This window comes from Hyperolius riggenbachi, chromosome 8 (assembly GCF_040937935.1).
Source record: "Hyperolius riggenbachi isolate aHypRig1 chromosome 8, aHypRig1.pri, whole genome shotgun sequence".
Classification (NCBI taxonomy): Eukaryota; Metazoa; Chordata; class Amphibia; order Anura; family Hyperoliidae; genus Hyperolius; species Hyperolius riggenbachi.
Window position 1 is genome coordinate 195,365,338 of NC_090653.1, and position 21,420 is coordinate 195,386,757.

The 21,420-nt window shown below is 44.1% G+C and overlaps 1 protein-coding gene across 3 annotated transcripts in view; it reads right to left on the minus strand.

The window, feature by feature from the left end:
* DRP2 (dystrophin related protein 2) overlaps positions 1-21,420 on the minus strand; it is a 697,048-nt gene that overhangs the window by 32,173 nt on the left and 643,455 nt on the right. For all 3 annotated transcript variants that reach the window (XM_068248074.1, XM_068248073.1, XM_068248072.1), the window contains one exon: positions 12,212-12,298. In XM_068248074.1, coding sequence (XP_068104175.1) covers positions 12,212-12,298 — 87 coding nt within the window. The remainder of the gene's footprint in view (positions 1-12,211; positions 12,299-21,420) is intronic.

The window sequence follows — 21,420 nt, forward strand, 5'->3', positions numbered from 1 at the left end:
AAATCTCCAGAAAAAAATGGCTGTCTATTAACAGTAGGCCTAGGTTCCAGGCAGCGGTCGTGCAGCCCACATTGTGTCCAAAGTCCAACCGCACAACTGGGACATGACAGTTTTCAGCCAAGACACCTCCAAAAAATTATGCAGCAATTATGTTTTGGGTTAAATATAGGTGGTATCAGTAGCCTGTGGCACCCTGGCCTGGCAGTGGGAGCTGCACAGGCAGCAGGAGCAGGGCAATGCAGCAGCAGCAGGTGTAACGTGTGCTAGGAACATTCCGGACGTGGCACGTGGCAATTGGCACTTAGAACATGTGCCAAGTGCCACGTGACACGTGCCAAGTGCCACGTGACAGGTGTCAAGTGACACTTGGCAAGTGACACGTGAAACATGGCAAGTGCCGAGTGACAGTCAGACAGCAGAGGAGAAGACACTAGTGCACACTAACTGTCACACTGGCACTGCTCACAGCACAGTAGTTCTTTGGAAAGCTAACACAGTGGTACTACTACTCTAACAACTACTAGCACTGACTACTGTACTACAGTACTAACTACACAATAACACAGTAATCCTATCCCCTAATCCCTAACCTAACCTATACCAAAGGCTAATATCTGGCCAGCAGGTAGCAGCTGGCCTGGTCTGTGCACAGCACACACACAGACACATAACAGCTGCATGCAGCACACACTGACTGTCACACAAATTACATCAAGCTAATTAATGATTTAACAATAGTGTAGTGATAGTGAAGGGGTTAATCACTGAACAGCTTATCACGGTGTACAGCCCTTACTAGGCTAGCAGCACTGGAGCACACACTCTAACTGAACCACTATGACATCAATCAAGCTAATTAACGATTTACTGTAACAATAGTGTAGCGATAGTGAAGGGGTTAATCACTGAACAGCTTATCACTGTGTACAGCCCTTACTAGGCTAGCAGCACTGGAGTGGAGCACACACTCTAACTGTCACACCATGACATCAATCAAGCTAATTAACGATTTAACAATAGTGTAGTGATAGTAGTGAAGGGGTTAATCACTGAACAGCTTTAGGTTTATAACTGTGTACAGCCCCCTTCCTAGACCACCAGCACTGGAGCATGTCTCTCAGTGAGCATTCAGCAAGCTAAGACGATATGTCTCATCATGGCAGCCCTCCTTATTATACAGGGGGGCTGGCCAGTGTTCCTTTCTGTGATTGGGTGCCAGGGCTTAGGCTGGGAGGCCTCTGATTGGCTCAATGAGGTCAGGTGGGCTGGCCAGGGTTCCCCTCTGTGATTGGTTGCTAGGGCTTCTGCTGGGAGCCCTCTGATTGGCTCCAAGATGTTGTCTCTTTAGTTACAGTATTTCGGATCCGGACACCCGCAAAATCCGCGGATATCCGTGGTATGCGCCCAAATATCCGCAGATAGCTACCCAGATTTTGGCCCAGGTATCCGGAATCTGAATCCGGTTGGATAGCTAAAAAAGGTCGGATATCCGGGTTATCCGGATATCCGGAATCCTGATGAGCAGCCCTGATAGTTAACGCTGGCTGCGAGTCAACGGCCGGTTCTGTGAGGAAACTTCTCCTTGCGGTTTGCACCGAGGACCTCCGCTGCCTCTTCCGCTGACCCTCCCCTCACATGTGACACTTGGATTTGTTTGAGAAATTAGTACTTAAAGAAACTGAAAAATCCATCAAAAATAAGAAGGGAAGGAGACAGTAGAATATGTCAAAGGCTGAATGTATTGCTCTGAGGGAGTTAAGAAGGGACTCGTCTATAATAATTAAAAAAAGCAGATGGGGGGGGGGGGGGGCATTGTGGTGCAGGATTGGATAGACTACATCAACTAAATTAAAGGACAACTCGCTGATGCTAACATGTATAAACCGTTAGCAAGGGACCCCACCTTCCAGTTTAAAAGTGTAGTGGACACATTACTGGATGGGGCAGAAGAAACAGGGATTATCAGCAAAGAGTTAGCAACTTCATTAAAAAAAAGATACCCCAAGAACTCCAGTCTTTTATACTTTGCCAAAAGTACATAAGGATCTTATGCACCCCCTAGACAACCATTAGTGTCTGCTGTCTATTCCCTACTGGAACCCCTTGGTATTTATGTGGACTTTTGGCTACAACCGATTGTCAAATTGAATGATCGATGTCTTAAAGACACAACACATTTTCTTAATACATTGGGTCAGATGGACTTTGGGGAGATTAAGTATAGATTAAGTATCTAGTAAGCATGGATGTGGTCCATTTTACAACAATATAATCCATGAGGAAGCTTTGACATCAGTTAAAAATAAGTTAATGGTTAATAAGCGTGTATCAATTGAGATGCTTTTGTTCATTGTGTCAATCCTTGAATTTAGCCTCTCCCATTCCTACCTCAGGTTTGGAAATGAACATTATCTGCAGACCCTCGGTGTGCCAGTGGGAGCCCCTTATGCCCCCACGGTGGCAAACATAGTAATGTCTGACTTTGAAGACATCCGTTTTTTGGATAATGAGGCACCCGGGAGCATCCGAGGGTACTGCAGATTTATAGACGACCTGTTCTTTGGATGGACAGGGTCTGAGGAAGAGCTATGCCTGTTTTTCCAAGAAATTAATGCAAAACACCCCACTCTAAAATTTAAAATGGAGCATAGCACAGAGTCGCTTCATTTTCTCGATGTTGAAATTAGGAAGAAAAACGACGGTTTCGAGACCGATTTGTATCACAAAAGTACTGACAAAAATGGTTTACTATTGGCCAGAAGTTGCCACCTGAAACCATTGATTAATGGACTCCCTAAGAGTCAATACATTCGCCTAAAACGTATCACATCCGATGATACGCTGTATTGGAAGCAGGCTAGGCACCTCACTCAAGATTTTGTGAAAAGAGGATATGATCAAAGAAGATGTGAGGAGTTAGCGGTAGAGGTGGGAGCTATGGATAGAGAGGCACTGAGAACTTATAGTGTACATACTGATGATTATGACACTAATGTAAATTTCATTACTACGTTTTGCAGGCAATTCTTGATTTTGCGGGACTATGTCCTGCAGTTTTGGCCGTCGGTGGAGGCGGATCTCCAGCTTGCTCAGATCTGCCGAGCACCGCCTAGGTTTGTTTATCGCAAGGGTAGGTCCATCAAAGACCAGTTAGTAAAGGCTGACATTGGGAGATCAAAATTATCCCACCAATCATTTTTGGGTACCCCTAGGAAAGCCACCTTCCCATGTCTAAATTGTCAGCACTGTAATGGTATCATAAGGGGACCTAATGTTCAGAGCACCAGATCGGTCAAGCCCATTCCCATCAGAGATTTTTCCACGTGCGATTCGAGGGGCATTGTGTATCTCATTAAATGACCTTGTGGTCTGTCCTATGTGGGCCAGACCTCAAGGGACATTAAAACCAGGCTAAATGAGCATAAAAGCAATATACGCCGCCATGAGTCATTTAGAAAGAAAGGAAAAAAGGATGAGGAAAAAAAGCCGGAATACCCCCTTGCACGACATTTCACAGAGTATAGTCTCGGTGTGAGCCAGCTTCAATGGCAGGTACTCAAGGTGGTTCAGCACTACGAAGGTAGAGAATTCAGAAAGGGGTTACTTAGGCAGGAGGCTTGGTGGATGGACAGGCTGGGGACGCAGTCCCCCAGTGGCCTCAACGAGGACTTCAGTTTAAAGTGCTTCTTGTGATAGTTGGTTGTCCTTTCAGCACTAAAGGTTAATGTTCTGGAGAAGTTTTGTGCCCGCCCCCAATTCCTTGGAGGGTGTGTCTATATGAAGGTTTGAGTAGACTCAGATGGTTAAGCACTTGAGAAAGGGTATGTAGCCAGAAACGTTGTGCTTTCTGTTCGCTGTATAACTGCATGATAATGAAAATAAACTCAGATGATTACTTTTTCAAGGGTTGAGTCCAGGTCTGATTCTTGTGTATGGACAGGATTTGCATTGGAGGCTTGATGTACCTCCTACTGTGATCTGTGACTCCATGATATATGAAGCAAGATCTGAGGCCTGTGGACAATCTTTTGTGTGCAGGCTTGACACCTATGTCAGGATACTGCTCCTAGATTTCAGCTTGACCTTCAACTCCATCTGGCCATACATCCTACTCGCCATCCTTGGAAACTCGGAGTAGACTCTACTCTGTGTGCATGGGTCAAGGACTTCCTAACAAACAGGACACACAAGCACGGAAGCTACTCTTCCAATGTGAGAACCACCAACACAGGTGCTCCGCAAGGGTGTGTCTTGTCCCTGCTCCTGTTCTCCCTGTACACCAACAACTGTACCTCATCCCTGGACTCCATAAAGAACAAGTGACACCCATGCTAACCTAGAAATAAAAACACATATATAAGTAGATAAATACTAGTTCTACTTACATAACAGATGTATTGCACTGTCCACGTTATGATTCCTGTGAATTTTATAAAGGAAAAGCAGAGAATCCTATTCTAAACGGTTTCCATCTTGGTTACCTTTGAATGAAGCTAACCCTGACATAATTTCCTCCCTCACTATTCTCCTCTTGCTAATTGTGTATTTGTTACTGGCTCTCCTCCCAGAGTCTTCAGACACTCCCACTGAGCGAACACCGTGAATCAGGCGCAGGAGACTTGGGCGCACAGGGAGTAACTTTGGCACCATCAGAAGACGGAGCTGAAGTTACTTTTAAAACACAGCAATTGCTGGAAGCCGAATTATTTCATTCCCCATCATCCATGGCGGCCTGGAGGGGGAATAGTATTTAACATGGCCAGGACTTGTGCAGCAGCAGGATCAGCCATATACCAACGGTATCCTGTGCCCAAGTCTCCAGCGCCGATTCCTCTCGTACGCCCACTGAGATCTATACTAGGAAATGCACTGTCTTATGTCATTAGAAGGAGGAGGAAATAAAGGGAAGAGGAGGAACATATTATAGATAAAAAGCCCCTCCAGCATGCAACTGTTTCGCCAGCCGATGGAAATGGTAATTAACCTCCTGAGCATTACGCCGCTCAGGAGGTTTTGCTAGTTTGTGTCCCCAGGGTTAATTAATGTGAACAAATGGCTGTAAAACCTTTAGCTAGCACTAAGCTAGCTAGTACAGGTGTCCGGCACCCCCCGATCCCTGTCGATCCCCCGTTTATGCATTACCCAGCCTGGATCCAGCAATCGGAGCAACCTCCCTGCACAGCACCGGTCTTCACTATGGGGAGGATTACACATGACATCGCCGACGTCATGTCGTCAGGCGCTATCCCGATCCCCCCCCATAGAGAGACTGGAGCTGTGCGGGGAGGCTGTGCGATCGCTGGAGCCAGACTGGGTAATGTATAAACTGGGGGATCGGGGAGGGGGGGGGGAAATCACAGGCAATCGGGGGGGGGGGAGCTGGACACTTGTACTAGCTAGCCTAGTGCTAGCTAAAGGTTTTGCAGCCATTGGATCACATTAATTATGCTTGGAGGACTCCTGAGGCCAGCAAGCGGTATGCCCGACACAGTGTCGGGCATACCGCTAAAGAGGTTACAGTGCCAGTGCTCCTAAGGTATGTGATAACTCCAAACCATAACAGCAGAAAAAGTTTTGAAAGTTTTGAATGCAGGATTAGCATCTTTATCACTTTCTTCACTCAGACCAGTTGCTGCTGAAATTTGATTTTTATGGTGACAATCCCGCTTTAAGGTTATCAAGTTTGCAGATGACAAAATTATCAATGGCTTCATTGACAGCAATGGGGTGAGCGCCTATTGCAGCGAGATGCAGAGAATCTGCAGCTGGTGCAAGGACAATGAGCTTATTCTAAACGCGGCTAAAACTGTTGAGCTGATCATAGACTTCCAGACACACCCTTCTTCACTTCATTCTGTTCTCATTGATGAGACCAAGGTTTCCAGGGTATCAACTACCAAAATTCAGAAGAGGGTTCAGCAGAGGTTATTCTTCCTGTGTAAACTGAAGAAGTTTGGTATGCCTTGGGACCTGCTATCCAGCTTCTACAGCGTCATCATAGAATCAATCCATCCTCTGCTCATCCATTATCGTTTGGTATGCAGGTGCATCAGCAAGTGGCAGGTATAAACTCCAAGAGTGATTAACGAAAAGATAATTTGATCATTCCTGCCACCTTTCAATCTTCTTCACATGGCGAGAATGAAATCAAGGGCTACTAAGGTCTCACGTGACCCCTCCCACAGGGAAACTGCTTCTTTGAGCTCCTCCTATCTAGCCACCTTTATAGGTCATTCCCCTTTAGAGCCACCAGGTGTAGGAGCACCTAGTGTTGAGCCGAAATTTTCGAAATTACGCGTTACTATAATTACGCATGCGAAATTTGCTATTACGATGCGAAATTATGGTAGCGTAATTGCCATTAAAATCGTAATTGAAAATACCGTAAGCGTAATTTTCAACGTGTAATTTCGCGTTTCGTTCATAACGTAATTTCGCGTTAAACCATAACGTAATTTCGCGTTAAACCATACCGTAATTTCGCATTTCTTCGTAATTTCGCGAATTTTGTAATTACTTGTTAACAGGGTTGCTCGCGAATTTTTGCCAAAGGCATTTTTGTCTGCATGGCGAATTTTGATGTGAAATATCACTACATGGCGAATTTTATATGCGAAATAGCATTCCGTAACACGAATACGACGTGAAAATTAACGCTTACAGTAATATGAACTATCGCGAAATTACGTTATGTAACTACGCTTACAAACGGTTGCATGCAAGGCAAACGTAATTTCGCTCCAGCTTACGCGGAATTTCGCGAAATCCTTCTTCATTACGATTATGTACTTATGGCCATAATCGTAATTACACTAATTACGCGAAATTTCGCGAAATCTTAATTAAGTCATTACACTCATCTCTAGGAGCACCTTCTTCCTTCAGGCTGTCCTCCTGTTGAACTCCAGCCCTCCCCTGCCAGGCCCACCCTCCTACAGAAATCCAACCCCTTAAACAGCAGCAGTGCTTGTCCCGGTCCTCTCGCACCGTATGGGGGCAGCACACTCTTTAAGAACTCTGAAGTGTAATTTTGCCTATGCAACTGCATCCTTCTCATACTGTAAATGATTACCATTGTTGTTCTTTTTTTTTTATTTTTGTTTGCCAATGTGTGTTTGTTTTGTTGCCAATTGCCATGTCTGCCATGACTGGATAGCTAATTTAAAAGGATACAATGTGTTTAGGAGGGATAGAACAGGGAAAAAAGGTGGAGGGGTTTGTCTCTTTGTTAAGAATTCTCTTACAGCTGTCCTCAACGATGAGATGGAGGAAGATTGCGAAGATGTGGAGTCCGTTTGGGTAAATATTCATGGTGGAAATAAAAGTTGCCAATTGCTTATTGGGGTATGCTACAGGCCACCTCTTATTAATGAAGCTGCAGAACTGAGATTACTACAGCAGATTGAAAAAGCTGCAAGTAAAAATGAGGTCATAATTATGGGCGACTTCAACTTTCCAAACATTGACTGGAGTATTGAGGCTACCCATTCTGGTAAAAGCAGCAGATTTCTGGCAGCACTACAGGACAATTACTTGACAGAAATGGTAACTGAACCAACTAGGGGGAATGCGTTACTGGATCTGATCATTTCTAATAGACCAGATAATGTATCAAATGTGCAAGTTCAAGAACATTTGGGAAATAGTGATCACAACATGATAACGTTTGATCTGGTGACTGATAGGCCACGGGGCAGCGGGACCACTAAAACTATGAATTTTAGAAAAGCAAAGTTCAATCAAATTAGGCAGGCACTAAGTTTGGTGAACTGGGATAATGTACTACAAGGGGAAGACACTGAAGGGAAATGGCAAGCTTTTAAACTTATACTCAATCAATATTGTAGTATGTATATCCCATATAGAAACAAAATGTCTAGGAATAAAAAAAGGCCTCTATGGATGAATAGAAAGGTTAAAGATAAAATGAAGAGGAAAAAAAATGCCTATAAGGTCTTAAAACAGGAGGGGACCGAGGCTGCACTAAGCAATTATAAGGAGTGGAATAAAAATTGTCAAAAAGAAATTAGGCAGGCAAAGATTGAAGCTGAAAAACAAATCGCTAAGGATATCAAATCTAACCCCAAAAAGTTTTACAAGTACATTAACTCTAAAAAAAGAAAGGTTGACTGTATAGGACTCCTAAAGGATAAGGGGGGGGGGGAACTCAATGGTGGATGACCAAGGTAAGGCAGAGTTATTAAATGCTTTCTTTGCTTCTGTCTTCACAAAAGAAACAGCACTGTTGCAAACTACAGAGGCGGAAGAGTCTCAATCTTCTAACTGTAATATTAAATACTTAACGCAGGAAGAAGTGATGGCAAGACTAAATAAATTAAAAATAGATAAGGCACCTGGCCCGGATGGCATGCATCCTCGGGTCCTAAGGGAATTAAGTTCAGTTATAGATAAACCCCTTTATCTTATCTTTTGTGACTGTCTTGCAACTGGCAGAGTCCCAGTGGATTGGCGTACAGCCAACGTTTTCCCATTATTTAAGAAGGGCAAAATATCAGATCCAGGAAATTATAGACCTGTAAGCTTAACATCAGTTGTATGCAAACTATTTGAGGGGTTACTAAGAGATACTATACATGACTTCATAGTAGAAAATAATCTTATTTTTCAGAATCAACATGGGTTTACTAAAGACAGGTCCTGTTTGACTAACATGCTCAGCTTTTTGAGGTAGTGAATGCTAATATGGATATTGGGAATGCTGTAGATGTGATATACTTGGACTTTGCAAAGGCCTTCAACACTATTCCCCACAAAAGTCTGGTGCAAAAGTTGAGGATGCAAGGACTGGGGAAGAGTCTGTGTTCATGGATAGGGAACTGGCTAATGGACAGAAAACAAAGAGTTGTGGTCAATGGATCGTACTCAAAATGGGAGACTGTTAGCAGTGGGGTCCCACAGGGGTCTGTTCTGGATCCAGTGCTCTTCAATTTATTTATTAATGACCTAGTAGATGCAGTAGTGAGCAATGTTGCTATTTTTGCAGATGATACAAAATTGTGCAGAATCATCAACTCTCAGGAAGATAGTGTCATATTGCAACAGGATCTGGATAGGATGGCTATATGGGCACTTACATGGCAGATGAAATTCAATGTTGACAAATGTAAAGTCATGCATTTTGGACGTACTAATGGTCTAGCACCATACAAAATAAATGGGATACAGTTGGGGACATCAAACTTGGAGAAGGACTTAGGAGTACTCATTGACAACAAGTTAAATAATCGTACTCAATGCCAAGCAGCTGCAGCTAAAGCTAACAACCTTTTTGGGTGCATTAAAAGGGAAATAAAAACTCGAGATGCTAGCATAATATTGCCCCTGTTTAACTCTCTAGTAAGGCCACATCTGGAATATGGAATTCAGTTCTGGGCACCACATTACAAAAAAGATATTGCAGTTTTAGAGCAGGTGCAGAGACGAGCAACAAAATTGATACGTGGGATGGAAGGTCTCACTTATCAAGAAAGGTTAGATAAAATGGGTTTATTTAATCTAGAGAAAAGACGCCTTAGAGGGGATCTAATTAACATGTATAAATACATCAGAGGGCAATATAATAGCTTGGCGGATGAGCTTTTTGTCCCTAGGCCTTCTCAAAAGACTAGAGGACATGATCTGCGCATGGAGGAAAAATGTTTTAGCCATTTATTTAGGAAAGGGTTCTTTACAGTTAGAGTGATTAAGATGTGGAATGCATTGCCACAGGAAGTCGTTATGGCAAACTCTATACCTGCATTTAAAGGGGGCTTAGATGCTTTCCTTGTGTTGAAAGACATCCATGGCTACAATTACTAGGTAATGCCTAATGATGTTGATCCAGGGATTTTATCTGATTGCCATCTGGAGTCGGGAAGGAATTTTTCCCTTTAGGGGCTAATTGGACCATGCCTTGTAAGGGTTTTTTCGCCTTCCTCTGGATCAACAGGGATATGTGAGGCAGCAGGCTGGTGTTGTACTTTATACTGGTTGAACTCGATGGACGTATGTCTTTTTTCAACCAAAATAACTATCTAACTATGTAACTATGTAACTATGTGTACCACAAATAATTTCTCGGTACAATCATTGTACCCAGAATTGTAGAACAATCATTGTACTCTGCAAATAAAGTTGATTCTGCTTCTGATCCCAGACTGAGATATATATTTCCAAGAGCTGGCAGGCCAGCTGTAACGTTTGCGGAATCGTTTTCATGGTCAGCGCACGAGATGCGCACTGACACAGCGAAAACCTTCCACAAGCGTATAATTGGGTGAACCCAGGCTAGGTGCAATGCACCAGCAGAGGGCAATTCCCACCGGCAGATGGCGCTGTGGAGTGCAGACTAGTACAATCGCTGCACAGCCACAGATGCCAGATGGGGATTGTACAGATCAAGACAATGCGGGGCTGAACAGCCTATAAAGAGAAAGAGCACAGGGACAGGAAGAATGTGTGTTCACCAATCTAGTCGCAACCCTGCGACGGTGAACACACATCAGCAGAAGCAAAAGTAGGAACGCGATAAGGCGATCGCCAGAAGTGACACAAGACAGACTAGAACAGAACACAAGAGGAGCAAAGGCACAGCAAATAATACAATGAGAATGATAAAGAAAATAACAAACGCTAACTAAACGCGAACACCACACTCATTCGCAACAGCGAACGCGTTTATGCGCGGTCTCCACGTGTTAAGCACAACCGAGACAAGCATGCCTAACTAACCACCGACAGACAAACACGAAACAAAGAACGTGAACGCTTGCTTAACAGTTACCTCACCGAGCCTACAGGAAGCGCCCATATCAGACAAGACAGACGAACAAGAAACAAGAACTAGGCAGAAAGGATCCACTGCTCTTCTGCCAGAGCAAGTGTGATCCAAGCAGGAACACAGATCAGAAAGATCCACAGCCGCTAACGCTAGCGGCTAGTGCGATCTAAACTCAGGAACAAGAAAACAGATCAGAAGGATCCACAGCGCTAGCGCTAGAGACTAGTGCGATCCAGGAAGACAGAACAGAAGGATCCACAGCACTAGCGCAAGGCGAGTGCGATCCAGGCAAGACAGATCAGAAGAATCCACAGCACTAGCGCAAGGCGAGTGCGATCCAGGCAAAACAGATCAGAAGGGGCTCTCAGTAACAACCACGGTTCCGGTTAGCACCCAGACACACAGAACGATTTCCTGTCGACCACCGCTGGGACAGGACAATCGCAACAGACAAACAAACAGATATGCAATCCTAACTGCACTAGGGAAACTACCTAGTGCAGTCCCATGAATTACTCTAAGCTAACTTTAACAAGAAGTAGCATGGCTGACACTCAAGGAGTGTTTACTACAAACCCTGAAGGAATGACCAGCAAAAGACTCTGGGAAACATAGCTCTTTATACTGCCAGTCATCAAAGGAGGCAGGTAGGGGATTTGCATAACGAGTGTATGCAAATTCCTCAGCAGCAGAACAGACCAGAAACTTGTAATGGAAAGACAGGTCTCTCTTCCAGAGACCTGCAGCCCACAGACTAGAGGAATGGTCAAACAGCTGTCTGCCAGTGCAGCCAGCTGAGCGGATCATCACACCAGCAAATTTAGATAGGGGTACTGACACCTCACATGCGGTGGGGCAGGTGGCCAGTACCAGGTAAGAAAAAGTGGCTACTGTGGCCGTAACAGTAGCCAGTAAAGAGAGGCAGGCTGAGCTGCTTTGTGGAAATGCTGCTTGCAGAGATCCAGTAGAGGATAATGGCTGCTGACATGGCACAGCGACCATCAGAGGCTTCCAGCCCCAGATTTGTAGCTGATTTTAGAAATATGCTGATGGGCTGCTACCAGCTGCATGGCACCAATCACTGTCGGATCAAGGAACAGGGTCTCCGGTCTGCACCTGTGTTGGCTGGCTGCCGCTCTGGAGAACACTTTGGGACTTGTCCAGGTTGGTCCTGCCACTTCACTTTGTGGCCATCCCAAGTATGCTATACACAATAAAATATATACAAGAAACACAGGGTCTACATCTGTCCACTTCACACATCGGCCAAACAGATCACAAAATGGCCAACTTCTGGATCTGACCATAAAATATATATATATATATATATATATATATATATATATATATATATATATATATATATATATATATATATATATACATAGAGAGAGAGAGATTATCACATGTATAATAGGCATCTGATTGTACCTCTTGGACTGGGAAGAGTGTTCCTTAGCTTTTCCATGATGTCTTCCAAGCATAAACTAACATCTTTTCTTCGATTTTCTCCATTACCTGAAAAAAATAATAACTGTCAGTCCACAGGAGTAATGCAATTTGCAGTATTATATTTTAAAATAGTGCTAACGTAGTGCACCACGTTGGTCAGAACTTAAAGCAGAACATTTTGAATTAGAAAAAAATCCATTCATAGGCTAACTGAAGCAGTTGTTGTACAGTGTTAGCCATCAGTAAAAGCAAGAAGTTTTGAATCAGGATGATGCCATTTATTGGCTAACTTAGAGACAAATCAACAGTTGATTTATTGCTTAGGCTAACTGAATAAATAAAAAAAAGCAAACTGTCATGCATAGTAAACCAAATCCTAAAAACATTTTAATATCAGAAGGAAGCACAGAAATTGTTGTGCTAATCAATGTCATTAAGGTATTGTAAAATTGTTGTGACAATCTAATAATTGGGGATGATATGGAATTTTCACATATAAATTTGTATTTTTGCAAAAAAAAAAATATGTTATGAAACTTTCACAATATACACATGGGAAAACAATAACTTTATTGAAAATGTGTTTTTGCATGAATGTGCTTAAATATTTGCAAATACAAATACATATGTGTGACAATGTGATTTCGTAGCCCAAAAGACCCCATTGCATTTGGTGAAAATACGTTTTCTTATGATCATGTATTTAGTGCCAATATTTTCATTTGTGGGAAAATGTGACATTTTACCAAACTTTATTGTAAATGAAACAGAACAAAAATGGCCACATTCACTTATCACTACCATTAATAATCTTGACTCTTGAGGAGTTTTGCACACTTCTATGCTACAGTGAGATGCGAAAGTTTGGGCAACCATGTTAATCGTCATGATTTTCCAGTATAAATTGTTGGTTGTTACAATAAAAAATGTCAGTTAAATATATCATATAGGAGACCCACACACTGATATACTTTCAGAAGTGAAATGAAGTTTATTGGATTTACAGAAAGTGTTCAATAATTGTTTAAAAAAAAATTAGGCAAGTGCATAAATGTGGGCACTGTAGTCATTTTATTGATTCCAAAACCTTTAGAACTAATCATTGGAACTCAAATTGGCTTAGTAAGCTCAGTGACCCCTGACCTACATACACCGGTGAATCCAATTATGATAAAGAGTATTTAAGGGGGTCAGTTGTAAGTTTCCCTCCTCTTTCAATTTTCTCTGAAGAGTAGCAACATGGGGGTCTCAAAACAACTCTCAAATTACCTGAAGACAAAGTTTGTTCATCATCATGGTTTAGGGGAAGGATACAGAGAGCTGTCACAGAGATTTCAGCTGTCTGTTTCCACAGTTAGGAAGATATTGAGGAAATGGAAGACCACAGGCTCAGTTCAAGTTAAGGCTCGAAGTGGCAGACCAAGAAAAATCTCGGATAAACAGAATCGATGAATGGTGAAAACAGTCAGAGTCAACCCACAGACCAGCACCAAAAACCTACAACATCCTCTTGCTGCAGATAAAGTCACTGTGCATCGTTCACCATTCACATAAAAGTTTGCCTCATCACTGAACAAAATCTTCTGCGTAAACTGAGGGTCCTGTTCCAATTTTTGTTTTGCCCATTCTGCAAACTCAGTGCGCCGATCTGGGTCATCCTCGTTGAGATGCTGCAGTAGCTGGAGTTTGTAAAGGTGCCATTTGTGAGTAGCTAATATCCGCCGAAGGGATGTTCTACTAATGCCACTCTCCAGTGACGAGTGCTATGCTGTGGGCTCTTGCTGAATGAAGCTAGGACAGCCACTGATGTTTCTTTATTAGTGACAGATTTCATGCGTCCACATTTTGGCAAATCCAACACTGAACCAGTTTCAGGAAACTTAGTGTACCATCTGCGGCTGCGGGCACGCCGGGTGTCTCCGCAGCCGCCTCGGTTCCCTGTTCGGAGATTTTTTCCGTTCTGTCGGCATCTAGCACGCCGAGGACGGAATTGTCATTGACACATAGGGTTGCTGTTTCGCGCGGCCGCGCACGTAGACAGGACCTTTATGCTGGAAGGAGGCGCGTCAGCTGACCCGCTGGTCGGCTGATGTCAGAGGGGATTGTGGATTGGTTGATTGTGGTGGGCGCGGCTATGAGGTCTCCTCTGCTTCTTAAGCCTTCTCTGTTCACTCGCAACCTGTCTGCGGTTGCGAATACATATGTGTTAGCGCTCAGACCTTAGACTAGTATCCGGTGTGCTTTGATCTTGGAGGAAACCAGGGATTTCGCACAAGACTAGGATTATTGTATTATTGTATATTTGATATTCTGTTTATGACTCTGGCTAATCTCTGACTCCGCTCTTGCTTACTGATTCTGTACCTCTGCCTATCTGATCTAGTTGCTGAACTTCTGCCTGAATACTTACTACTCTCTTGCCTACTGATTCTGTACTGTATCTGCCTCTCAGTTGCCGAACTAAGCCTGTCTGACCTCTCTACTTACCAGTGGGCCCTTGCCACTGGTGAGGGGTTCTTCTTATTATAGTACTCACCAGCTCCTCTGGTGAGGTTCTGCTAAACTAATCATTTACTGTGTTATAATAGTACCCACCAGCTCCTCTGGTGAGGTTCTGACAAACTAATCAGTTACTGTGCTATAATAGTATCCACCAGCTCCTCTGGTGAGGTTCTACCAAACTAGTCAGTTACTGTGTTATAATAGTACACACCAGCTCCTCTGGTGAGGTTCTGCCAAACTAATCAGTTACAGTGTTATAATAGTACCCACCAGCTCCTCTGGTGAGGTTCTGCCAAACTAGTCAGTTACTGTGTTCTTATTGGGCCTACCAGCTCCTCTGGTGAGGCCTAGTTATACTATTATATTACTGTTGCACCAAGCACTATACACTATTGCATTATCCTGTTAGCTATACTTGCATTATTGGTGATTCTGCAGATCACCACATAATCAGGTATAGCATCTGAATTATTGGTGATTCTGCAGATCACACATAATCAGACATCTGTGTTGCTACACCGATCGTTACACTTAGCATGCAGTTTGGTAACTGTAGCATGGGAGATGGGTGGTCTTGTAAGGCATTGAAATCTGCTGCAATGACCGGGTTACTGCATTCACCAGACATCAACACAGACATTTCTATCCGCTCCTCACGTGTTAACCTTGGCGACATATCAATGGCTGTAAACAAAGAGAAACTTGTAAATAACTCATAAAACAACAAAGTTACATTAAAACCAAGCAAACCATTGTTTTTATTGTGAAATTCTCAATAAGTTAGATGTGTCACATGACCCTCTTCCTATTGAGAAAACAAAAGTTGGATTCAAAATGGCCGACTACAAAATGGCCACCATGGTCACCACCCATCTTGAAAAGTTTTCTCCCTCACATATACTAATGTGCCACAAACAGGAAGTTAATATCACCAACCATTCCCATTTTATTAAGGTGTATCCATATAAATGGCCCTGTTATTGATATCTGTGGATTACACACTGCATACAGGCCACAGTCAGTTGCTGGCCCTTGTAGTTGTACTATACTCTTCTAACTATTGCAAGCAAGCCAGCACACTGTGTATCATAAGCAGTGCTTAGTTTACAACTGTATTTGTGATTGAAAGTACTATAGGATATCTCTTTGTGTGTGTTAAAGCTAATAGGAACCCGTTTTAAAAAAAAAAAAGTCAGATACTCACCTAAGGAGAGGGAGGCTCTGGGTCCCATAGAGCATTCCCTCTCCTCTCCTGGTGCCCGCTGTTGTCCTGGCTCCACCGTAGCGGTATTCGACCGTTTCGGTCAAATACCGCTGTCTCCCGGCCGAAGGGAGGCTTCGGAAATGCTTCGGGAGCCCGAGTGCTCCCGAAGACGGGCAACTTTCCACTGTGCACGCCCTCTATGATGCACTCGCGTGTGCGCCGCCTGTCTTCGGGAGGACTCGGCTCCCGAAGACTTCCAAAGTCCCTGCGGTTGCGGATGCGAACGGGGGAGACAGCGCAGCACGGAAGGCACCGGGAGAGGAGAGGGAAGGCTCATTAGGACCGAGCCTTCCCTCTCCTTAGGTGAAGCTTGGTGTAATTGCCTTCTTAAAACAGAAGGAAATTTGCAATAATTCAGTTATAAATGAACATTTGTGGTTACCCACAATGCACACCTACTAAATATGCAAATTATCCCTTTTTGCCCTTGGTAAGCCAAGCAAGCATCCAGAACCGCTAGTTTATAGCAAGCCTATAGCTTTAAATTTTACACAGCCATATCAAACCCACATGTAGACAGCCTGTTTCGGACTTTTGGTCCTCATCAGTACATGGTAGGGATTGATAAGGCTGTATGAAATAGGGCTTGGTCGAGTACAACAGAGTAACCAAGCAGCTCAGGGTGACCCAAACTACTAGGAATGTATAGGGGGATAAAAGGAACCAAAAAGCCCTCCTACTAAAAAAGCAAAGCTTGGTGTAATTGCCTTCTTAAAACAGAAGGAAATTTGCAATAATTCAGTTATAAATGAACATTTGTGGTTACCCACAATGCACACCTACTAAATATGCAAATTATCCCTTTTTGCCCTTGGTAAGCCAAGCAAGCATCCAGAACCGCTGGTTTATAGCAAGCCTATAGCTTTAAGTTTTACACAGCCATATCAAACCCACATGTAGACAGCCTGTTTCGGACTTTTGGTCCTCATCAGTACATGGTAGGGATTGATAAGGCTGTATGCAATAGGGCTTGGTCGAGTACAACAGAGTAACCAAGCAGCTCAGGGTGACCCAAACTACTAGGAATGTATAGGGGGTATTTGTGGGTAACCACAAATGTTCATTTATAACTGAATTATTGCAAATTTCCTTCTGTTTTAAGAAGGCAATTTACCAAGGGCAAAAAGGGATAATTTGCATATTTAGTAGGTGTGCATTGTGGGTAACCACAAATGTTCATTTATAACTGAATTATTGCAAATTTCCTTCTGTTTTAAGAAGGCAATTACACCAAGCTTTGCTTTTTTAGTAGGAGGGCTTTTTGGTTCCTTTTATCCCCCTATACATTCCTAGTAGTTTGGGTCACCCTGCTTGGTTACTCTGTTGTACTCGACCAAGCCCTATTTCATACAGCCTTATCAATCCCTACCATGTACTGATGAGGACCAAAAGTCCGAAACAGGCTGTCTACATGTGGGTTTGATATGGCTGTGTAAAACTTAAAGCTATAGGCTTGCTATAAACCAGTGGTTCTGGATGCTTGCTTGGCTTACCAAGGGCAAAAAGGGATCATTTGCATATTTAGTAGGTGTGCATTGTGGGTAACCACAAATGTTCATTTATAACTGAATTATTGCAAATTTCCTTCTCCTTAGGTGAGTATCTGCCTTTTTTTTTTAAATCTGGGGTTACATTCGCTTTAAAGTACACACACACACACGCACGCACGCACGCACGCACGCACGCACGCACACACACACACACACACACAGTATTTGACACTGGTTGTGTGCCTCTTTGTGATTACACACACTGTCTACCACTATTGAATATTGTTAGTACTACTGCACATACCCTCCCCTCCCCCTCATATGGAAAAAATAACAGGCAGAGGCAGGCCACCCCACAGGTCTTTTCGAGGTCGTGCTGGCGTGATTTCGTGTGGCCCTCAACCAAAGTACAGTGTACAGCAGGCATGTACCCTCAACCCCCAAAATTGTGAGGGCATAGTTGACTATTTAACACAGAACACCTTATCATCCTCTGCTTCTGCATGGAACAGTGAAATATCTTCCCCCTCCTGGTCTGATTCTGGCACCCCACAACTACTTAACACTCAGCCGGCAGCCACCATCGCTGCTACTAGCACCACAGCCGATCCAGTTGAGATGTCGCAGGAGCTATTCACACATGTTTGTGCTGATTTTACTGATCCACAATTATTATTGTTCCAAGATGAAGGCACTAAGGATGTTACAACACCACATCATATGTCTGAGTTAGGCGTCACTGTGGACATAAGGTGTGAAGATGATGATGAAGTACCTGTTGTTGGTGCAGTTTTGGAGGTGTCTGATACAAGCAAAGCTGTGGATGATGATGATGATGATCATGGCATGGATGTCACGTGGGATCCCGGAAGACAAGAACAGGGGGACTGTTCAGAGGGGGAGTCAGAGAGGAGATGCTGTAAGAAGCAGGGGGAGCTAGTTGGAAACAGTTCATGGCAGTGTCCGGCGGCATGTATCGCCACCTAGGGACCTAGGGACAGACAGCCAACACGCCCTCCAACTTCAGCTGCTGCCATCACCACCAAAATGCCGTCATACCAGAGCTTTTTTTGTGGTTTTGCCTTAGATTACAGCAATGCTACAGTATCTGTAATCTCTACCAACAAAAATTAGAGTCGAGGAAAAAGCAACACCCACTTAGGGACATCAGCCTTACAATGGCACTTGATGAAGAAGCATAAACACCAACGGGATGAGCACATGATGAAAAGCAGCACGCAAATGCAAAGCCACCCTTCGCCTCCTCTTCCTCCTCCAGGTGCAGCATCTTTAGCCACTTTATCCTCTGCTGCCCTTGCACCATCACAGCCACGCTCCTCCACTCCGCCTCTCACCTTGAGCAGTTCCTGCTCCTCTGCCTACAGCAGCCAGGTGTCCATTAATGAAATATTTGAGCGTAAGAAGCCAATGTCTACCAGTCACCCCCTTGCTAGATGTCTGACAGCTGGCTTGGCGGAACTGTTGGCCCGCCAGCTGTTACCATACAGCTGGTGGACTCAGAGGCCTTCAGAAAATTTGTGGCTATTGGGACACTGTAGTGGAAGATACCAGGCCGCAATTATTTTCCCAAAAAGGCGATACCCAAACTACCGTGATGTTGAAAGGCAAGTGGTGTCATCTCTGGCGCAAAGCATTGGGTCAAGGGTCCATCTGACCACGGATGCCTGGTCTGTAAAGCACGGTCAGGGCAGGTGTATTACTTATACGGCACATAGGGTAAACCTGGTGACCGCTGGCAAACATGGAGTACGTGGCTGTGCAGCGGACTTGGTGGTGACTAGGGATGATCGGAAGAGGCGATTTCCGATATTGCAGTAATTCCGCCTTCCGCTATAACGACATTCCACTACCGCTACATTCCGGCGGTTTCCCGCGGTATTCAGCGGAATTCCGCAGTCCGGCGGAACAATTTCCACAATGTGAAGGGAACCTAATGGATGTTTCCTTTTAAACAAATACCAGTTCCCTGGCAGTCCTGCGGATAACTTTGGCTTTAGTGGTGGCTGAATCACAATCCTGATTTTTTTTGGAGCAGCAGGAGTTGTCGTAGGCCATGGGACCTAGAAGTGGTTTCACGGCGGTCATCACAATTTTTTTTTGTAGTAGCAGGAGTTGTAGTAGGCCATGGGACCTAGAGGTAGTTCCAAAGCAGTCATTACAATTTTTTTTGGAGCAGCAGGAGTTGTCGTAGGCCATGGGACCTAGAGGTGGTTCCATGGCAGTCATTACAATTTTAGTTTGGAGCAGCAGGAGTTGTCGTAGGCCATGGGACCTAGAGGTGGTTCCACAGCAGTCATTACAATTTTTTTCTGGAGCAGCAGGAGTTGTCGTAGGCCATGGGACCAAGAGGTTGTTCCACAGCAGTCATTACAATTTTTGTTTGGAGCAGCAGGAGTTGTCGTAGGCCATGGGACCTAGAGGTGGTTCCACGGTAGTCACTCAATTTTTGTTTGGAGCAGTAGAAGTTGTCGTAGGCCATGGGACCTAGAGGTGGTTTCACAGCAGTCATAATTTTTTTTTTGGAGCAGCAGGAGTTGTCGTAGGCCTTGGGACCTAGAGGTGGTTCCATGGCAGTCATTACAATTTTTGTTTGGAGCAGCAGGAGTTGTCGTAGGCCATGGGACCTAGAGGTGGTTACACAGCAGTCATTACAATTTTTTTCTGGAGCAGCAGGAGTTGTCGTAGGCCATGGGACCAAGAGGTTGTTCCACAGCAGTCATTACAATTTTTGTTTGGAGCAGCAGGAGTTGTCGTAGGCCATGGGACCTAGAGGTGGTTCCACGGTAGTCATTCAATTTTTGTTTGGAGCAGCAGAAGTTGTCGTAGGCCATGGGACCTAGAGGTGGTTTCACAGCAGTCATTATAATTTTTTTTTTGGAGCAGCAGGAGTTGTCGTAGGCCATGGGACCTAGAGGTTGTTCCAGAGCAGTCATTACAATTTTTGTTTGGAGCAGCAGAAGTTGTCGTAGGCCATGGGACCTAGAGGTGGTTTCACAGCAGTCATTATAATTTTTGTTTGGAGAAGCAGGAGTTGTCGTAGGCCATGGGACCTAGAGGTTGTTCCACAGTAGTCATTTTAATTTTTGTTTGGAGCAGCAGGAGTTGTCGTAGGCCATGGGACCTAACAGGGGCGTAGCAATAGGGGGTGCAGAGGTAGCGACCGCATCGGGGCCCTTGGGCCAGAGGGGCCCCGAAGGGCCATCCCTCAACTACATTATTATCTCTCTATTGGTCCTGTGCTCATAATAATCACTTCTATTGATACTTTGAATAGTGGTAATCACTAAAAAACTGTTCCCCATCCCCTTCTTGCATCTCTGACACTGTAGTTGCCATTGGCAGGTTTTGGTGCGCCGTATCAATTGTTATGTATAGAGTGCTTAGGGGGGCCCATTGTAAAACTTGCATCAGGGCCCAAAGCTCCTTAGCTACGCCACTGGACCTAGAGGTGGTTTCACAGCAGTCATTACAAATTTTTTTGGAGCAGCAGGAGTTGTCATAGGCCATGGGACCTAGAGGTGGTTTCACAGCAGTTATTATAATTTTTTTTGGAGCAGCAGCGGAAGTTGTAGGCCAAAAGCATAGGGTTAGGATAGAATATAACGTAGGACAGCTGCAAAAGCTGCATTTTTATGATCTTAAAAAGCAAAAATATGCGATGATAGTGATAGGCAGCAGAGTTTGAGAGGGAGACCATTTGAGGCTTGAAAAACAGCAACATTTTAATTTAGTCTGTCTAATCTTCATCATGAATCAGTGAGAGGGGCCTTGTAATTATCACTGATCCATGACTCGTTCATTTTAATGAACGTTAGTATGTTGTCATTGTCTGTGGACAGACGGGTCCATTGGTCGGCAACCACCCCACCTGCAGCACTAAATACTCGCTCAGAATGAACACTGGCAGTGGG